General features: G+C 53.9%; 1 protein-coding gene across 1 annotated transcript in view; it reads right to left on the minus strand.

The window, feature by feature from the left end:
- Nucleotides 1-11,773: 11,773 nt before the first annotated feature.
- Nucleotides 11,774-20,774, minus strand: part of SLC8A2 (solute carrier family 8 member A2) — a 31,479-nt gene continuing 22,478 nt past the window's right edge. Inside the window, exons 5-10 of the mRNA XM_031034656.2 lie at nt 19,722-19,825; nt 19,554-19,571; nt 17,975-18,099; nt 17,578-17,677; nt 13,572-13,850; nt 11,774-12,171 (exon numbers count right to left, since the gene is read on the minus strand). Of these exons, the coding sequence (XP_030890516.2) occupies nt 11,795-12,171; nt 13,572-13,850; nt 17,578-17,677; nt 17,975-18,099; nt 19,554-19,571; nt 19,722-19,825 (1,003 nt within the window). The 3' untranslated portion in view covers nt 11,774-11,794. The remainder of the gene's footprint in view (nt 12,172-13,571; nt 13,851-17,577; nt 17,678-17,974; nt 18,100-19,553; nt 19,572-19,721; nt 19,826-20,774) is intronic.

The raw sequence follows: 20,774 nt of genomic DNA on the forward strand, positions 1-20,774 counted from the left end.
TCCCTCTCGTACCACACGCCTCCCTCCCTGTCTTGAGTGTGTCTGTCTGTCCATTTGTCTGTCTCTTGTGTCTCTCTCTCCATCTTTTCCTTCCTGTCTCTGTCTCTCGTCTGGATGATCTCTGTCTCTCATCCTCACTCTCCCTGTCTCTGCATCTCCCCGCGTCTCCCTCACCCCCACCTGGCCCTGCTGGGTTGGGGGGGGCTCTGTCTGCTCTCTGGTCCACAGCTCCCTGGCACCGCATTAAGGGGCTGGAGGACCGCTTTGACCCTCTGGAACCATCTCTGCCCCATCTCTCCCTCTCTCTCCCATCTGCCTTGGCACCGCATTTTCAAGTCTCCGGGCCCCCTCTCCCCATCTAATTTTCTATCTCCTTTGGTCTTTGTCTCTGCTTTGTTCCGCGCTCCCTCCTCTCTTCTGTTCCTCTTCCCCTCCAGCCCTGTGGTCCCTCCTCTCCTGACCCCAACTGCCCCTTTCAATCCATCATCCTTGACATTTCCTTCTCTCCACCTCCTGGGGAGAAAATTGCAGGAAGAGGGCAGGGGAGCAGAGAGGCCAACTATGAGAGGGTGGGAGGGGGCAAGAGAGCCAGGGCCTGGAGAGACACTGAGACCTGGGAAGCCCATCCCTTCTCTCCCCCAGCCTTGAGTGCTGGGAAGGTCTCCATGACTTCAGTCCTCAAGGGGACAGCAGGAAGCCCAGGAGGGGCCAGGAGCCAGCCCTTCCTTGTTCCCTGGAAGGACAGCCGGGCCTCCCTTCTTGGTGCCCATGCATTTTCCCACTGGACGAGGGAGACGGTAGGGCTGTGTGGGCTGTGGGTGTCCCACTTATGTCCCTGTGACCCAACAGCAGCTCCCACATTGGCACCTGCACCCCCCAATGGATGCACTACTCTGGCTGAGGCAGGAAGTGGTAGGAGCCAAGCCCTGGAAGAAGGCCTCCTCATCAGCAGCCCAGAGTTAGTGGATAAACACCCCAATTTCCTCACCCTGAGGTTGGGCACCCCAAAGAGGATTCTGCACCATCCCTGAGCGGTCCCAGCGGGGTTGAGACTCTGTTGCCCGCAGGGGGTGACCTGCTGATCAACACATCCTTAATGCTTTCCTTCCCTTCAGTGTCTCCTGGAATCACCTCCCAAATAAGCCACTTGCCTTCCATCCTTGCCTTGGGCTGGCTTCTGTGGAGCCCAGCCTCAGACGGTGGCCAAGCAGGGACTCAGTGGATAGGCACAGAGAGTGGGCAAGGGGAGGAGAGATCCCCTGTGAATCTTATCTGTCCATGTGGCTAGGCTATGGTGGCGCCCAGCTTAGATGTTACTTGTGAAGGTGTTTTTCAGATGAGATTAATATTTAAATCAGTTGACTCTAAGTAAAGCAGATAATCCTCCAAAAAGTGGGTGGGCCTCACCCAATCAGTTGAAGGCCTTTAGAGAAAAAGACCGACGTCCCATGAGAAGACAGGAAATCTACTTCCAGGCTGCCTTTCAGCTTAAGAAGCAACATCACCGCTTCCCTGGGTCTCCAGCCTACTGGCCTGACCTGCAGACTTTGAAATCACCAGCCCTCACAGTCACATGAGCCAATTCTTTAAAATAAATCTATCTGTGGATCCATCTATCCATCCTATTGGTTCCATTTCTCTGGAGAGGCCTCACTAATATACCTCCCAAGCCTACGATGCTGTGAGCATGTGAGACACAGCAAAGAAATGAAAAAGAACATAAGGGTTCAAGACGTGGGGTATATTCATGCGCTGGACTATTATTTATCCATAAAAAGGAATAAAGTACAGATACCTGCTACCACATGGATGGACGATGGCTAAGTGAAAGAAGCCAGACATAACAGGCCACATATTGTAGGATTCCGTGTATATGAAATGTCCAGAATAGGCAAATCCATAGACACAGGGCTCTGATTAGTCGCTGCCAGGGCTGGGGGAGGGGAAGTGGGGAGTGACTGCTAATGGGTATGGGGTCTCCTTTGGGGCGATGGAAAAGTTCTGGAACCAGATAGTGCTGATGCTTACACAGCATTGTGGATGCACTAAAATGGCACTGAACCGTGCACTTGAAAATGGTTGAAACGGTGAATTTTACGTTATGTGTATTTTATCACAATCAAAAAGAAAGACGTTCAAGGGGCTGCCTGCGTGGCTCAGTTGGCTGGGTGTCCGACTCTTGATTTCAGCTCGGGTCCTGATCTCGGGGTCGTGGGATCGAGCCCAGAGTTGGGCTCTGCGCTGGGTGTGGAGCCTGCTTGGGATTCCCTCTCTCTCTCTCCCTCTGCCCCTCCCCCTCTCTGTAATTAAAAGAAAGAAAGGGGTTCAAGATGTAGAGATACCCAGAAACTGAGAGACAAGAGGCAGTGGTGAGTTAGCTCTAAAGGTAGAGGATTCATTACCTTTAACTCCGCGCAGTTGCTGTTACAAATTAGCACCGGCTCAGGGGCTGAAAACAACACAGATTTATCCTCTCACAGTTCTGGAGGTCAACATTCCAAAGTCAGTGTCTGAGCCAAAATCAGGGTGTCAGCAGGGCTGCGCTCCCTCTGGAGGCTCGAGGGGAGAATCTGTTCCTTGCCTCTTCTGGCTTCCGGGGGCTTGTGGCCACGTGACTCCAGTCTTGACGGGCCAGCGTCGTCAGATCTCTCTGCCCCGTGCTCACATGCGCCCCCTCCTGTGTGTGTAGTATCCTCTCCCTCTTCAGGATGCCTGTGACTGCATTTAGGGCTGACCTGGGTCATCCAGAGTGATTGGCCCATCTCAAGACCCTTTATTTAATCCCACCTGCAAAATCCTTCCCTGTCCTACAAGGTAACATTCAACAGGTCCTGGGGATGAGGACACAGATTATCTTTGGGGGTGGGGGGCTAGTATTCAGCCTACCACGAATGGCTGCCAACAAGTCCCCTCCTCCCTCTAGGCACGTGCTTCACCCATCAAGAGGCGGCTTCTACTTCCCTGCCCGCTGAAATCCTGTGAATTGCTTGTGGCAGACGTGACCCAGGGCACCTTGCAACCTGGTAGAGAAGTTGGTCTAACCGACTAGGGGAGGAGGGCGGCCAGATGGAGAAGTAAAGCGGCCCAGCCCACAGGCAGCGCCCACTGCAATCCACAAGGGAGAGCATCTTGCACATTCCAGCCACGCCGAGCTCCCAAATGAATGCAGCCACACGATGACCTCAGCCAACACGACATGGACCCGAAGAACCAATGTCAACACACAGAAATGTGAGAAATAATACAGCGTTGTTTCAAGCCACCAAATTTCAGGTGGCTTGTTCCTCTGCGATAGGTAATTGATGAAGACACACACACACACACAGAGGGGTGGGGGGCTGACATTTGGAAACAGGTAAACAGGGAGTGAAGATACAGATCAAGGAAGCAAAGCAGAGAGACAGAGATGGAGAGAGAGGAGGAGAAGACAAGGCTTAAAAGAGAACTTTGGAAACAGAGAGAGGGGGAGAGAGAGCAGTGGAGAGACAAGAGGCAAAGAAATTGTCAGGAAATTCAGGGGCTCGGAGCCCCCACTAGGCTTTCAGCCCCCAGCCAGCACCAGCCATCAGCCACATGGTGCCTTACCTGCACCCCCAGCCTGGCTGAGCCTTCAGATCGCTGGAGCCTCAGCTGACATCTGACTGCAGTCATGGGACAGACCCCAAGCAAAGACGATCCAGGTCAACCCATAGATCCCACGGGAACCAAGACACCCACGGAACCGTGGGAGAGGATATGAACTCGTCATTTCAGCCCCTAAGTCTTGGGGTGGTTTGCTCCGTAGCAACAGACATCCCGGACGGGGAGCTTGGAAGGTCAGGGACAGGTGTGGGTGAGGAGTGGGACCCGGGGCAGTTGAGGGGCGGGGTCTTAGGCAGCAGATTTATTTGGGGGAAACAGGCTAAGGACTTGGGGAGCGGTTTGGGAAGATGAGGCTGAGGAAATGTGGGTTTTGAGTTTGGGGAGGTTTGGGGGGTTGGGACCGGGTCTGGCTGGGGACCTTGATCTTGGAGCAGGTGACGCAAAGGGTCCGGGACCCTCTGGTGTTGATGTCAATTTCACCCTGCACCCCTATTCTGATTGCTTAGAGTTTCTCAGCATCCACTCCACACGGTCCCTCAAACGTTTCTGCAGAAGAGATTGTTCATTGACCCTCTACATCCATTCACCTCACTTGTCCTGAAACATCCTTGGAGATTTTAAGCATCATGACTCAGGATAAAAACTACATTTTTTTTCCCCCAGCGCCTCTCACAGCAAGACGTGGCCATGTGAGTCAGGTCTGGCCACCGAGATGCGGAAGGAAGTGATATGTGGCCTTCTTGGGTCACAGCCTTACAGGCCGTGGTGGATCTCAGACCTCTCCTTCCTGCCCCATCCTTCTGGTTGGAATGAGGCCATGGACGTGAGCCATCCTGAGCTCAAACGAGGAGGGCCATACTCTGGCTATGCTGGAGCAACAAGATAGAAGAAACCTGAGTTTTTATTGCCCCGGTGAAGTAGATTTGCCATACCAGATGCGGACTGTCACACGAGAGAGAGAAATAAACTCTTACCTTACTTAAGCCATTATTAGTTTGGATCCCCGTTATTCACGTCTAAACCTACATCTAACTACTATCAGTAAAAATATTACCAGTACAAGTACTTCCTTCTTTAACCAATTATCATCTCTATTTTACAGATGAAGAAACAAGCCCAGAGAGGTTAAGTAACCTGCTCAAGGTGGCACAGCCAGTTAGTGGTAGAGCTGGGATTGGAACCCAGGTCCTCTTACTTGAGGACCAACATATTTGAGTCTTTTAAGTCTTTAACTGATCTGAAAGTCCAGTGGATGTTACAGGCCCTCTCCTGGGAAAATGCTCCTGCATGTGCGGTTTGCGCACAAGCTCAGAAATTTCCCGAAACCTGTCCACTGATCTCAGTGCATGTAGATTCCAGCTTGAGAATCCTCATGCAGTCTATTCCCTCGGCACCTGTCTGTGGCCTTGGGTGCACACAGCAGAAGGTGACTGACTGATTCCACAGAAGCAGAGTGTATGTGTCAGCTTAGGCTGGGTGATGTTGCAGTAACAAACATCCCCCAAATCTCAGTTGAATGAAATAAAGATCTTTCTTTCTCTCTCTTCCTTCCTTCCTTTCTTTCTTTCATTCATTCATTCATAATCTCTATGTCCAATGTACAGCTCAAATCACGACCCCAAAATCAAGAGTCAACATGCCCTACTGATTGAGCCAGCCAGGTACCCCAGATTTATTTCTTGATCAAGCTACAAGCCCATGGCAAGTTGGCTGCATAACACCTTCACCCTAGGACCCCAGGCTGTTAAGAGTGGTCACTATGTACATTATAGCTCATCATGGCCAAAGAAGACGAGACACGGTAAAGCATGCACTGGCGTTGAAAGCTTCTACCCAGAAGGGCCACACATCACTTCTGCCCTCTTTCTTTAGCTGAGGCAAATCACTACTGAATTCAAAGGGCTGGGAATGCACAATGTTCCCACAGGGAAGCCGAATAGAATTTAGCGAATGTTAATACAATTCACTATATGGAACTTAAGGAAAAAGGTATGAGGGGCCCACGGAAGCACTGAATGGCGTGGAGAACCAGGCATGAGGCTAAGGTTCCAGAAAGAGAGCCCCAAACCTCGGCCAGAATGGACCCAACAAGGAAGCCACCTCCATAGCCATGGGCGATCCGGATCTGAGTCTTGGATGTCCCAGTTTGCACCGCTGCTGGGACCGGGACATAACCTCGCCTGCCCCCCGCCCCCAACACTGATGCTGCCTCTGTGTCTGTGGCCCTTCTTGCAACCAGCGAGCCGTCCCAAGGTCAGTGGGTGCCGGTGTGACACCATCCTCACCAGCTACACGGATCCCCTACGGAGCCTGCTTTTGCAAGGCGCTCCTTTGGAACTGAGGACTCCTGCTGGTGAGTCTGTTTGGGGCGATCTAAGCCACGCGACTGTGCCCTAACTGTAAAGAAGGCTGGGAAGGTCAGTTCCATGGCTCTTTTCTGGAGGATACAAACTTTCAAGGCTGGAAACGTCCCCACGCATAGCGCATTTAGTGGCCAGAAATACGAGAAGTTTCCACTATGTGCTCACATTACCGAGGTCCAGGGAGAGATGGGAATTGGCACTAGGAGGCTTCGGAAAGCCTCTGTATTCATTCCCTGTTGCTCTTGTAACACATTACCACCAGCTTAGGGGCTTCAAACAACACACACTTCTTTCCCTACGGTTCAGGAGGCCAGAAATCCAACATCAAGGTGATGGCTGCTCATTCCAGAGGCTCTAGGGGAGAAGCCGGTCCCTTGCCTTCTTCAGTTTCCAGAAGTGCCTGAGCTCCTCAGCTTGTGGCCCTTCCCGGGTAACTCCAACCTCTGCTTCCCCTGTCACACGTCCTGCTGCGTTCACCCCCTCCCCCTTTCTGAAGACCCTGTGGTTGCACTTAGGGCCCACGCAGATAATCTAGTGTAATGTCCCCTCGTAAGACGAGCTTAATCACATTGGTGACGTCCCTCCGGCCACAGAAAGGAACATATCCACAGGTTCTGAGGATTGGCAAGGGGACCTGTTGGGGGGCCATTAGTCAGCTTACCGCAGCGCGGCTTAATGGAACGCATCCAAGGGTTGTCTGTCCTAGGGACTCCTGTAGAGCCCTAGAGTGAGGTCAGGGCATTCACCCCCCCACACCTCCCACTGGCCCGGCCCCCACCCCATGGGTGTGGGTCAGTTTGCATGTCTATGCCAGAGCCACAGCTTTTGTGGGGTGACCCTCTCCATGTGGCCATACTTTCCAGCTTCTGAAAGTCACTGCCCCCCGCCCCCCGCCCCATCCCCCAGGCTGGGGGCGTTACTAGCTCTCAGCTCTGCTAGCCCCAGAGTCCTGCACCATCCCTTGTCCGTTTCCCTTCACCCTGCTTGCTTAGACCAGCCCCACTGCCCCAGTTCCCTGCCACCTGTGTCCTGCTACAGAGTCTTTCCACTCACAGGTCCCAAGCTGACCGCCACCTCTTGCACTCTGTTTGCCATGTGTCCCCCACTGCCCTGAGAGCCGGGCGAGAGCAAGGCCAAGGGAGATTTTGGTCACCACAGTGGCCCCAGCATAGTGCCAGGCGCAGATCAGGCACGTCCTGGATAAAGGGAATTAAAGAACGTGGGGGGGGGGGCGCCTGGGTGGCTCAGTCGGTTGGGCGACTGCCTTCGGCTCAGGTCATGATCCTGGAGTCCCGGGATCAAGTCCCGCATCGGGCTCCCTGCTCGGCAGGAGTCTGCTTCTCCCTCTGACCCTCCTCCCTCTCGTGCTGTCTGTCTCTCATTCTCTCTCGCAAATAAATAAATAAAATCTTTAAAAAAAAAAAAAAAAGAACGTCGGGGCTAGAGCGAGTGGAAGGGATATTCCCCATTTCTTCTCCCCCGGGTTTGGGTTTTAGGAACCGAGACTCAGGTGGCAAAGCAGGTGTATAGGGAGCCTGCATTTCTCTGTCCTTCTGGGGCTGTTCTAGGACGGCCATTGTGGTGCGTGCGTGCGTGCGTGTACGTGTGTGCGCGTGCATGTGAGTGGGGAAGGGAGGGAGAGAGGAGGGGGAGAGAGAGAGAGAATATGAACTATAAAAGTAAGCAAGCTGGAAGGGGCGCCTGGGTGGCTCAGTCGTTAAGCGTCTGCCTTCGGCTCAGGTCATGATCCCAGGGTCCTGGGATCGAGCCCCGCATCGGGCTCCCTGCTCGGCGGGAGGCCTGCTTCTCTCTCTCCCACTCCCCCTGCTTGTGTTCCCTCTCTCGCTGTGTCTCTCTCTGTCAAATAAATAAATAAAATCTTTAAAAAAAAAAAAAAAGTAAGCAAGCTGGAAATATCTAGAAAGTATAACTCTTCCATCTATTGAGCTCTTACTATGTGCTAGGTATTATTCTAAAAATATGTATCATTCGATAGAACCCTGCACCATTAGTCCCCATTATTATTGTTCTTGTCCCCATTTTCCAATGAGGGAACTGAGGCACGAAGAAAGGAAATCATTGTGCTATTGCTTCCTGCCATGACAAGTAATTGAAATCACTCCCAAGCTGACTCCCTTGGAACTCCTAGCATCCAGGGAAGAATCGTGACTTTGGTGTGGGACGGTCCTCATCGCATCCACGTCCCAAGCTCTGGATATGCTCTCTCTTTGAAGCTGAGATCTTACTCATCTTCCTGAGGCCAGGCTCACCCATTTCCTTGCCTCTACACCACTGTCCTTCTTCAACCTGGTAAGACAGAGTTGTCCTTGTTCCATTGGGCACTCTGGACCTCATCCTCTTCCATCCCTGCCCTTCCTAGCCATGAGACTTTGGGCAAGTTGCTTTCCCTCTCTGAGCCTGTTTCCACACCTGTAGAAGGGGGGCGATCCTTAGGAGGGACTATATGCTCTGCCTCAGTTTCCCCGACTTCCACTCCCTCCTCCGTCTAGATCAGCCTGACCCCTCCCCCACACCCTCCACCAAACTGCTCTTGTCAAGTCCTAAATCCCAAGGTTGCTCCCAGCTGCTCATCTCCCTCCACCTTTCAATCCTGTCAACCGCACCCTCATTCTGGAAACTCTCTTCTCTGGGCTTCAGATGTCCCAGTCTCCTGGTTTCCCACCTACCTTTCCGGCGTGTCCTTCTCCATCGGCAGGTCTCTCACGTTCCTTGTGCCCCACCCCCTCCGTGGCTTGGTAACACCGCATTGCCAACAGAAGCCAAATCTCTGTCAAGCACATCCCCCTCTCTTGAGTTCCAGGTGTCCCCTGGATGTCTCCCCTCCCTGACATCTCCTCTGGATGTCCCATAGGCTTCACCCTCAGCATGTACTCACCTGAATCCAGCATGTTCTCCAAACCTGTTCTCCCTACTTATCCCCACCTTCATTCCCCAAACCCAGGAGAGACCTCACTGCTTCTGCCAGACATTCTCCACACTTGACTCCCTCCCCGTCCCCCACCCCCAATTACCGGATCCACTCTCCACCCTTCTCCCTCCAGCTCTGCGTCCTAGGAGGGTGACCCATATGCACCAACTATTAACCTCTGGCTTCGGGTTGAATTCAGCCAATGGGAGGCACCAGCAGGAGCCTGGTGGGTGGGAGGAGAGTCAGGTTGGGGTGTTCACTGTCCAGCCCCCTTCTCTCTTCAGTGTGGGTCGTCGATGCCCATACTCATGGCCTTCACTCTACCTACAGCTTCAAATCTCAACAGCTTCAGGTAACTGTCAGCTCACACCTTCAGACCGGGGGTGGTAACTGGTCCCTCTACTGCCGGCCCCGAGGTACTGCGACTTCTCCCGGGTTGTCTTCCTTGACCTTGCCCACCCCTTAATCCCTTAATAGCCCCTTCTTTAAACTTTCCCTGGCGACTCCCTTTGCGTGCGCCACTTCTTTCCTGCTAGGGCCCTGCCTGCACGCTCTCCCTGAACGCCCTCATCCAGCCTGATCCATTATCTTCTAAACCATCCCCTTCGTGCCGTCCCCCTTCCACCTCCCTCTCCTTACTCCAGGACCCCTCTGCTGCCCCAGCCTCCTCCCTGATCTCGCAGCCTCCAGCCTCACAGGCAGCCAAAAGGAAAGTTTGAAAATGTAAATCAGACATCAACTGCCTGCCCCCTCTTTAAAACCCTTCCAAAGCTCCCCTTTGGTTTTGGGATAAATTCTCAGCTCCTTAGAGGGGCTGATAAGGTCTCTTGAGCTCGCTCCACTCCCCATCCCCATGCACCCCATACCCCATTCATGCTAACCACTGGCAGGAGTATGAAAAAGCCAGTAACTCACAAGTCTGCACACCTTTACAAAGGCTGTGCCCTTTTCTTGGTGAAGCAAGCGCGAGCGCGCGCGCGTACGCGCGCACACACACACACACACACACACACACACACTAGCTTCTCCTATTTCAGGATTCTGAGAAAATCACTAGCTTTATTCAGGAAACTCCCATCAACCCCAGCTCCTCTGATAGGCAAATCTGGGTCCTCCTCTTTTGTGTTCCCAGGATGCCCAGTGAAAAGGAAGAGTTTGTAGCTGGTGGAATGGGGGCGTGGCTAGGAAAGCTCCCGGGTGAGGCGTGGGGGCGTGGCTAGGGAAAACTGGGTGGCCGTTGGGGGCGTGGCTAGGGAAAGCTCCCGGGCGCGGGGTAGGGTCGTAGCCAGGGAAAACTGGGTGGTGAATGGGGGCGTGGCTACGGGAAGCAAGTGTGGACTTTCAGTGTGGCCGGTGCATGTGGGTGTCCTGCAGAGGACTGGGGGCATGGAAAAACCCAGAGTACCTGGTCTGTTCCACAGTTGCCCAAGTCTCAGTCAGAGACTTCATTAGCTCCCTCCTCTAGAATCCCAACTGCTGACGGGAAGGCTGTTTTTCAGGCAGAATTTCAAATTTTTATGGCAACTTTTACAGAAATCACAGAGAAGACACAGCGACTGGTGCTGATGAGCTAGGAGTAGAGAAAGGGGAGTGGGTAACAGGTCTGGGATGTTGGGGTGATGCACAACAGGACGATAGAACGCTAAAAACCTGTGGGAAGCAGGGTGTTATGGGGGTTGCAGGGTGATCCTCAGGGTCCCAAGCAGAGGGCAGCACTCCGCACACCCCAAGTGTGTCCTTTGGGCAGGAAACAACAGTAAGAAAATGCAGATGGCCTACCAACAGATGGGTGGCCTCCAAAGTTAAAAATGCCCACCCAGACCCCCTGGCCCCAGTCCCACCCTCCCACCCACCCCTGCTCCCCATCAGGCAGAGATGTGGCAGCATTTGCTGGCTTGTAGCCTTGGTCCTCTGGGACCCTCGGTCTCCTCTTCGAGGGCCCTGCCCGGATTGGCCGGCACTGAGGGCAAAATGAGCCTTCTAGATTGTCAGGGGAGATGGCTGGACTCCCTATGATTCCTGGCCTCCTCCCCAAAGCCAATTCTCATGGCTGGGGGGAGTCTGCTGCCCTCACAAAAGGAAAGTCTGTCACCCCCTTTCCCCAAGACATGCACCCTCCCGCGTCCCCCCTCCCCCAAACACACTATATATACACACAGCCCCCCCCTTCCAAGGCGTGGCTGGGCTCTCAGAGGTAGTGGAGGCAAGTGGGGGCACTGGAATGTGAGAAGTTGCAGGTTCAAATGTGCCTCCTCCAGCTCTGAAACCCCAAACTTCTCCCCTCCCTTCTCCAAGCCTCGAGAATTAGTATCCTCCCAAGGGCCTGAGTGGAGAAATCAGGGAAGGTGTGGCCCCCTTATGCACGCACCTACCTGTTCCTCCGCCCCACCCCCGGGGGCTGAGCAGAGCTCCCTGAGGGTTGGGGAGAAGGGCTGAGAGCGGAGACATCCTGGGATGGATCAGCCTCCTTCAAAGGTCCCCCAGGGAGGGCTAGGTTCTGAGGCCCTGGGGCACAGGTCCCTGGTGGTGGTGGTGGGGGGGGGGATCCTCTAGAGGAAGGGGGTCGTAAGGGATAGGGAAAGGCTGGGTGTCTAGAGAGACCGATGGCAGATTCTCTAGAAGGTCACTGGGTAGGGGGCGGTTCTCTAGGGAGGGGCCCGGAGGTGCAAATGTCCCCAGGGGTGTGGGCAGTGACTAACAGGGATGGGCTGCAGTTGCGGGTACCTCGGGGAGACTCCCGAGGGGAAGGGAGGAGGATGTCAGTGGGGACAGAGGGCGGGGCTACCAGTTCCCGGGAGGAAGGGAGGCTGAGTCCCAGGAGAGGAGGCTGAATCTCTGGAGGACAAAGGAGACGCGGGTCCAGAGCAGGGGCCGCCGAGTCTCTGGGGCGGGGGCGGGGGCGGGGCGGGGGTGGGAGGGGCTAGAAGCCCCGGATGTGGCAGTAAGCCTCGAGGCTGGCGAAGAGGATGTAGAGGAACCAGAGGCCCAGGAAGAGCGCGGTGGTGGCGAGCTTGGGGCCGCGCGGGCCGCCCAGCTCGCCCCCGATGTGCGGCCGGCGCCGGTAGAGCAGCACGGCGATGCCCACGAAGGCGAAGACGGTGAAGAGCGTGACGGAGAAGGCCAGCGTGCCGGTGCGCACCTCGAACGGGCGGCCCTGCACCGCCCAGTACACGGCGGCCACCGACCAGGCCACGCCCAGGCCCAGGAACACGTTCACGGCGTTGGAGCCCGTCACGTTGCCGATGGACGCGTCCGCGCACTGATCCTGCAGCGCCGCTACCTTGCTGGCGAACGTGTCTGCGTGGGCAGAGACACGGCGGTCAGAGGGGCCCCGCGGGTCCCCGCCGCCTGCTCTCCGTAAGGCCCGACGCCACCCCCATGCCCCCGACGAGCCAGACCGCGCCGTGTGCCCTCGCCGCCTCCCGCTGCTGCCGCTCTGCACCTGCGGCCTTGACCCCACCCGAGAGGCCAAGCGGCTCACCGTCCCTACGCCTGCTCTCTGCAGAACCGGCTGCCTGCTTTCTAGGTCTGCATTCAGTGGTATCCACTACCTACTTTGCGTGGCATCCGCTGCCCGCGTCCTGTGGACCCGCTGCCTGATTTGGGGGGGAGAGGGGGGCCCAGTCTCTGCATTCTATGGGGCCTGCCGCCTACTTTCTCTGGGACTCACTGCTTTCCATAGGAATCACTCTCCGCATCGCATGAACCCACCGCCTACTTTTGTATTGGCCCAATCCTCCCATTGCCACCTGGCTGGACAAAATATGTGTTAGGTCCCATGCGCACGTGATCCTGTGCCTGTCAATTCTCCCCCGTGGTTTCTGTCAAGCATACAGCCTGGTTTCTATGGCCTCTGCCCACTTTTGAACATCTTGCTAATAACTCAGATCGCTGGTACGGAGCGCGGGCATCAGGGAACCATTCACAGTAGTCTACGGGACCGCCGCCTGCTTTCTAGGTCTACAGCGCCACCACCCGACTGGTGAACACATCCATGTGGGGAAAAAAAGGTGTCAGGCTCCCCACATCTGGTCTTCCCACTCCTGTAAGAATTTCTGTCTGGGCCCCCTGGTCTCTAAGGGACCCTCTCTCAGGTTTATTTGGGAAGAGGGGGATCATGGACATTGCGTTTCCATGGGACATACACTACAGGCTTCGAGGCCCCGCTATCTTATTTCTGTGGCACCCCCGCCTCCAACGTCTAGTTTCGACTCTGCCTGCTCATCTTAGTTAAAGATTTGAGACTCACTGGCCTCGTTCCTGTCATGGCCACCAACATGGTTCGATGGAATCTTCCACGTGGCTTCTCGAGGGGAAGGTAATTAATCTTGTTTCTCTGGCACCCACTGATTGGTACCCATGAAGTCCCCACCTTATTTCTATGGGACCCCTCTCCTTTCTCTTCAGTGCCCCGCCTTCTTTCTATGGAATCCATCGTCTGGTTTCTACATCTCCCACCACCTTAGTTCTATGGGACATTACGCCCGGTTGCTTTTGGGGAGGATTCAGTCTGTATATTGAATCTGCAGACCCCCGCCGCCTAGTTTCTGTTATGTTCCATCATCATATCTCTAGGGGACCCACCATATGGATTCTGTATGACTCCACCACCTGATATCTGCAGAACCTTTCTTTTAGGCTCTACTGTTGGACTTCTCTGAGACTCTACCCGGACAAGCAGTCTCCCAGGGGGTTACCGGGGATGGAGGTGCCCAGCGCCACGAAGACTACAGCGTTGACAGAGTCTTTGAGCCCAACGGTGCAGCCAAAGTGGGAGGCCAGGTCCCCAATGAGCGCGGTGAGCAGGCCGATGACCAGGATGCAGACGCCGAAGCAGGCCCAGCCGTGGCAGTACTCAGTGGGGGGCACACAGGCGAATAGCACCTTCCAGAACACCGTCAGGAAGTGCATGACGTAGTCAAAGCAGGAAGGCAGCCGTTCCTCCCGGGACCCGTCCTCCTCCTCCTCCTCGTCCCCTGTGGGCACACGACCCAGCTGGGGCACACACCCATGCCTCCTTCTTCCTCACCTACAGATCCCTCCCATTTTGTGCAATTTCCAGGCAGTGAGTTCCCTAAAGCAAATTGCTTTCCCAGAATCCCTTGCAGCTAGGAGAATGTACGGGCCCAGATAAAAATACTCGCTTTCCCAGAATTCCTTGAAGATAGAGGCTACGTGCCCAGCTAAAAATATCTGGCTTGCTAGGATCCCTTGCTGCTACGGGTGGCCATCTCCCTAGCTAAAAACATAGTCTTCTTCTCAGAAGCCCTTACAACTACCATCTACATACAGCCATTTCTGTAGCTAGAAATATTGACTTGCTCTGATTCACTGCAGCTAACCGTAGCCACATCGTCAGCTAATGGTGCTTACTGTCCCAGAATCCTTTGCAGCTAGAGCGCCAGCCAGATACCTAGCTAACATTATTCACGTTCCCAGAATCCCTTCGGGCTAGCAACAGCCATGTCCTCAGATAAAATATTCACTTTCCTGGAATTCCTTGCAGCTAGTGGCAGTCCTGTCCTCAGCTAAATACTTGCTTTCCCACACTCCCTTGCAGCAGTGGCCATGTGACCCAGTCTGGCAATGAGACCTAAACAGAGGGTTTCCGGAAGGCTCCGGCTTTCCTGACACAAGCACGGTGTTACCGATCTGTTTTTCTGAACCTTGTCAGGGATGCCTCACTCACCATTCGAGTTGTCTGTGCCACGTATTGTGACGGAATTTGACCTGCTTTTGACTTGTAACAGGAAAGCACAGATGAAATGTTTTGTCTACCTTGCCCTAAACTGAGAAGCATAAAGTGATGAATGAGAAGTAGTGAACGACTCCAGTGACCAAGCACTACATCTGGAAGGATGCCGATAAGAAACAGTGTAACCCTCCTTGCTTCCCTGCTTCCTCTTTCTGCCTGCGTGGAACGCGAACTTGACACCTGGAGGTGCGGCAGCCATCTTGCAACCAAGAGGGCAAACAGCTGAAAGTGGGAAAGAGAAATGAAGAAGGAGCCCGGGCATTTAAGGATGTTACTGAGCTGCCAACTCTTTATCGCCTCCTATGGATTTCTTGGTTCTGTGAGAAAAAGAAACTCTAGTGTGCTTAAGCCACTGTGGTTGAGTTTTCTGGTGTTTGCTGCTGAATGCATTCCTAATTGGCCACAGTGAGACATGGCCAAAGTCAGAGTGGGGAGAACACACTCTTGGGAGGGAAGGGGCTGCTTTCATTGCATCTCTTGGGGGCTTTCCCTGCTCTGCTTCAAATCCTGCCTTGGTTTCCTACTGCCCTTAGACCCAGGCCCACACTCCTGTGCTTGGCATTTGAGAACCCGCAGGCTCTGGCCTTTGCTTACTTCTCTGGCCTTTCCCATCAGGGGAGGCTCTTCTTCAGCCTTTCCCATGGAGGGAGCCTCATGATTATGTCTGTGGCTCTGGGGCTACCTCTCTGGTGTCAAACCTTGGATCTGCTGTGTGATCTTGAATCAGTGTCCTAACCTCTCTGAGCTTCCAGATGCCTATCTGAGAAATGGGAGGAGGAACTGGACCAGCCTCAAGAGAAGGCCGTGATGACTACATGAGTGAGGCCACAGAAAGTACTCTCCGTGCAGCCTGGCCCACCTCCAGTGTGACGGTTATTGTTTGAAGGCCCCTTCTAGTGCCTGGGGAGATTCACTGATGCTCCAAACCAAGGCCACCCTGCAAAGAGCTTACAGTTGAGGCAGGGAGGTAAAGGATATAATACAAGAGCACCTCTACATGCCAGACGGGACATGATTCACCCTCCAAGGGGCTGAGAACTGCCCTTTTCCGGCAGCGCCTCAAGCAGCTTTGGGCTCACAGCAAGGATGGAAAGGCATTTGTTGAACAAAGTGCAAAATGATCAAGCACTGAACAAGATACTTGGGAAACATCTGTTAAGTGAGGTCATACAGGAAATGGACTTCCAAGCTCCCTGGCACTCCACTGTCCCCATCATCACTGTCACCATCAGGATGATTACTTACCACTGGTATGGTTCCCCCACCCCCCCTCACTCCTTCCTCCGATCTAATCAGTTGCTCTCTACAGACCCGCCGGCTGACTCACGTTGGCCCTCTGTAACCACCGTCTCACACCCTCTCCTCTTCCCTAAGCCCAGAGGGAGGGCCGTGGCTCCCCAGCATTCTTGGACAGAAGCTCCAATTCCTCATCACATCGTCACGCCCCACCCCAGCCTCTCCTTCTTCCTCCCACGGGCTCCCTCTGGCACCTGGAGCTTCCCCCATTGAGAATGCTCCACGGGCCCCCATGCACCAAATGACACCCAAGCTCCCTATTGGAGCCCATGAGGACCTGCATGGTCTGGACTCTGCCCACCTCCAGCTTCATCCCATGCTGCTTCTTCATGCCCGAAACTAGTCACCACCACACCCCCCCCCAAATGTGCCATGACCCAGCAGACTTCCAGACTCTGGACTTGGTTTTCCCTCTGCCTGGAACACCTCCCTGTCTTCTCCCTCCCCCTGGCTAACTCCTATTCCAATTTGAAGACTCGGCTCAGAAGCCTCCTCCTCCAGGGAGTCCTCCATGACCTTTGAGCTGGGTCAACACCCTATCTGGGCTCCTGCAGCAACATCGGGTCCCCTGTCCCAGTGCTGCCTGCTTTGGGTTGTCACTGTCTTGTGACAGGTCTGTCTCCCCAGCTGGACTGTGAGCTCTGTGAGAACAAGGACCAATCGGTCATGGTTATCTCTTTGTCCCCAGCACTGTCCTACACAGGGCTGAGTCAAGAGAATCCCTCAGAAATAGATATTGAAAGGATGTGGCTTCAGAGGGAGACACCACTTCGTTTCTATTAGACCTCTGAGCTGGTGTCCGCAGCTCTGCTACCTGGTATTTTTCCATCTCCGAAGCCTGGTTTCTTTCCATCCCACTGAGCAACCACAATTCCTGGTGTATTTTCAGTTCCTACCAGGTAGGCCTCCTAGAAGGAAACCTGATGTATAAAGGACAGAAGCCTTGAGCTCCACCTCAGCTCTTTCTGAATTCCCTGTGGGACTTCAAGCCAGTCCCTCCTCTGCCTCTGGGCCTCAGTTTCCCCAATCCGTATCACAAAGTGCCGATCAATGTTGATCTCCAGGATTGAGCCTGTGAATCCAAGTGTCATGGTGTCTCTGGCCACAGGGGGGCAGTGTGGGCCTGCCTGAGACCTAAGGAGGGTGAACCGCACAGGTGGGAGAGCTGGGTGCCCTGGTGACTGTCTCCATGGCAACAGAGGAGCCCCAGGCTGTCTGGGGAGGCCAAGACTTTTAACCTGGTCCCCACCCTGTGGCTGTCTGATGAGAAAGCCCCGCCCGACCGCTCCCCCACCGGCCCCCTGGGCCGTCTCTCTCTGTCTCCCTGTCTCTCACTCTGGCCTTCTGCCATTTAGGGACTTCACCCTCTACATTTCTCATGCTCTCTCCACATCTCTGTCTTTCTCCATGATTCTCTGTGCATCTCTCTTTGTGTGTCTGTCTCTCCTGTTTGTATCCGTTCCTTATCTTTTCCTCTGTCTTTCCCGTTTCTTTGTGTCTTTCTTGTTCTCTTTCTCTTCTCTATCGTGCTGTCCTTCTCTTCTCTATCGTGCTGTCCTTCTCTTCTCGTCCCTCTTTCTCTCTTCCTCACCATTCCCCTGTCTCTCCATCCCTCTCTCTCTCTCCCTCCTTTCTCCTCCCTCCCCACTTACCTGCGCTCACCGTAACGGCCTCTAAAAACTGTTCTCTCCAGGAATGGGTCCCAATCACCAAAGCCAAGTTGGTTTTCTTGATGAGTTTATCCACCGTGTTCTGAGGATAAAAGGGTGCGGGAGAGATCATTGCCCGTGACCACCTCAGGGCACCCCGAGGCTCCCTGCAGAACACTGGGGTTGGGGCTCACAGCTCATGCTCAGGGGTCCCCAACCCCCCACAGCCAGGTTCACAGCAAGAAGGGAAAAGGGCGTGCTGCTGTCCATGGTGCTAGCAGAGGGATGGGAGGATGGTCTCGCACATTTGACCACCCCTCCCTTGTGACCTTCATAGCTGATTCCTCCTGGACCCTCCCCAAGGAAATGACTCCAGGAAGCTGGGGTCTCAGAAAGTCACCTTAAAATCATATGACTCCTCGATGATGACCTCCAGCCTGCAGTTTTCCCCAAGAACTGGCTTGCCCATCTCCGCTATCCTCCGAGCCTCCTCCTCCTCGGCTGTCAGCTTCCTGTCCCCATCCCCTGCAGCATGAAGGATGAGAGTTAGACTCCAGGGAGGCCCGCCTCACTGGGCCCATGATGCCCTTGCTACCTGTTCCCCACTGAGAAAGAAAACTGTCTGCTGTCCTCTGGGAAGCCTCCTTGGTGGCATGCTCCCAGCCCGCCCCAGTGTCCTATCTGACCACCATCTTCCCCACCCAAAGACCCAGCTGGTCCATGAGGTTCAGCTGGTGGGCTCTGGGCTTCATATGGAAGGAGCTGTGTGACCTGGGGCAATGCCTTGGACTCTCTCTGCCTCAGTGTTCATATCTGTAAAACAGGCACAACGACAGTAGCTACCTCATGGGTGGTTGTGAGGGTTAAAGAAGTTAATTCATGTGCAGTGCTTAGCACAGTGCCTGGTGCACAATAAATAATCCAAAATGGTATTTCCTTTGTTAAAAGTACCACCATCATCATTATCATCACCACCCTTGTGGGAGGAGGCCTTGTCTCTACATCCAAGCTCTGAAAAACATCCTGGAGTGTGTCTGAGGTGGTAAGGAAAGAGGGGATTCCCAATTTCAGTACAGACCCACCCCTAGCTCACTTATCTCCCCGAAGCATGTTGGTCCTTGGGTCCAAGCCCAGCATCAACTTAACCCTAACTCTCAGTGGAAAGCCACCCCCACCAGGAACACTCAGAAAACTCTGCCAGCAATGATTTTTATTGTGTTAAGCTGTTGGGATTAGGGGGCCTATTTGTTACAGAAGCTCCTATTACTTACCCTAATACGATCTTCCGTCTGACCCTAATCCTAACCCCAAACCCCAATTCTGGTCTCAGCTCCAAAACTACTCTGTCCCTTATCTTCGAGCCACTGCCCCCACCCCCACCCCCAATCTCTGACCCTGGCCCCAATTTGAATGGTAAGTCCCCCAAACTCACCTTAAACCCCCACCTAGGTTTTGACCTAAATCTGACCCCAATTCTAATCTGACCCCACCATAAACCCAGATGGGATCCTGACTTACCATTCCCTCAATCTTAACTACAAACAAAACATGATCTTGGGGCACCTGGGTGGCTCAATTGGTTGAGTATCTGACTTTTGATTTCAGCTTAGGTCATGATCTCAGGGTCGTGAGATTGAAATCCCACACTGAGCTCTGCGCTGGGCGTGGAGCCTGCCTAAGATTCTCTCCCTCTCTCTCTGCCCCTCCCCACCAATCATGTGCTCTCTCTCCCTCCTCTCACTCAAAAACAAAACAAAAACATGATCTTGGCCTCCAAACCCCCAACTGTAACTCCAAACTCAATGGGCCCTACCAACTCTGACGTCAGTTCCAACCCTCACCCGGCCCCGAATCTGCCTTTATCTCACTTCTAACTTGCCTCAAACGTGATCTGGAAGGGTAGCTTGAGGCCACGACCCTCCCCTGAGACCTCCCTCCCATGTCGCTGTGCAGTCAAGCCCAGTGGTAACTCCACTCACCTTGATTGAGCAGCAGAGCTGGGGAGAGAGAGAATAGAGAGAAGGTGAGATTGCTTCCCTGGGAAGCTCAGATCCATGAGCCCGAAGAAGCACCCACTAATGGAGCCTCCAAGGGTCCTCCCACCCTGAACCCCTTACCTCTCCCACAGCCCACCCATCACCCCTCACCTGAAATCCCTCGCTTAAGCCACTGCGGCTGGCCCAGCTCGATGAAGAAATTATCTTTTTTCTCATATTCCTCGTCATCAACTATCTTTACCTGAAGAGTTTTCCTGAGGGGGGGGAGGAAGAGCACCCAGCATAAGCCCCCTCCCTAAATTGCCAGACAACTCACCCATTAGCCCATTTTTTTAGCACCCCTCCATCCCAGGCTCCCTAATCTCAGTTAATCCTCACAACTGCCCCCACAGGAAGGCTCTCTATCATCCCTGCTTGACAGAAACATGCCCAGAAACAGCTAAGGAAGCTGAGGTTTATTAAATAGCAACCTGAAGTGTCCTGACAAAACCAGAGTTAGGGTAGGTCCTTCCTCTGCTCAAAATGTTCATATGGCTCCTGTCTCAGCCAAAATAAAAACCAAAGTCCTTACAATGGCCAACAAGGCCCCAAGCCATGTGGCCCTTTTTCCCTTTCTGGCCCCCTGCCCCACGCCCCCTTACTCACACACTCCAGCTACACTGGCCTCCTCACTGTTCCTTGAACATGCTAGGCCTGCTTGTGCCTCAGGGCCTTTGCACTGGCTGTTCTGTCCACCTAGAACACTCTTCCCCAGGCTCATTCCCTCAGTTTCTCTGGATCTCTGTTCAAATTAATTTCTCATTGAAGCTCACTCCCACCACTTTCTTAATTTTGAAATCCACCCCTGCCTGGACCCCAGCATGCCTGGCCCCCTTACTCTGCTCTATATCTTCTTTGTTCCATATCACCTTCTAACATACCACTTAACGTGTTTATTTGGTTTATGGTTTGCCATTTGCCTCTTCACATTAAGATATAAGTTCCACCAGGGCGGTGACCTTTGTTCATTTACATTCTTTGCTGTATCCCCAACGCCTAGAACAGTGCCTGGCACATAGTATGCCTTCTAGAAACATTTGCTAACTCTAAGCCTTCAGCTCAGGAGACGCTCTGCTTCCTGCTCTCTGTCCTGACCACGTTCTGAGGGTTAGCTGAGTGCTAATTGATTTTGTCAGCATCCCCACTGCTATGGTAACAGGGAGG

The sequence above is a fragment of the Leptonychotes weddellii genome, chromosome 16 (assembly GCF_054177405.1).
Source record: "Leptonychotes weddellii isolate Sample4059 chromosome 16, ASM5417740v2, whole genome shotgun sequence".
NCBI lineage: Eukaryota > Metazoa > Chordata > Mammalia > Carnivora > Phocidae > Leptonychotes > Leptonychotes weddellii.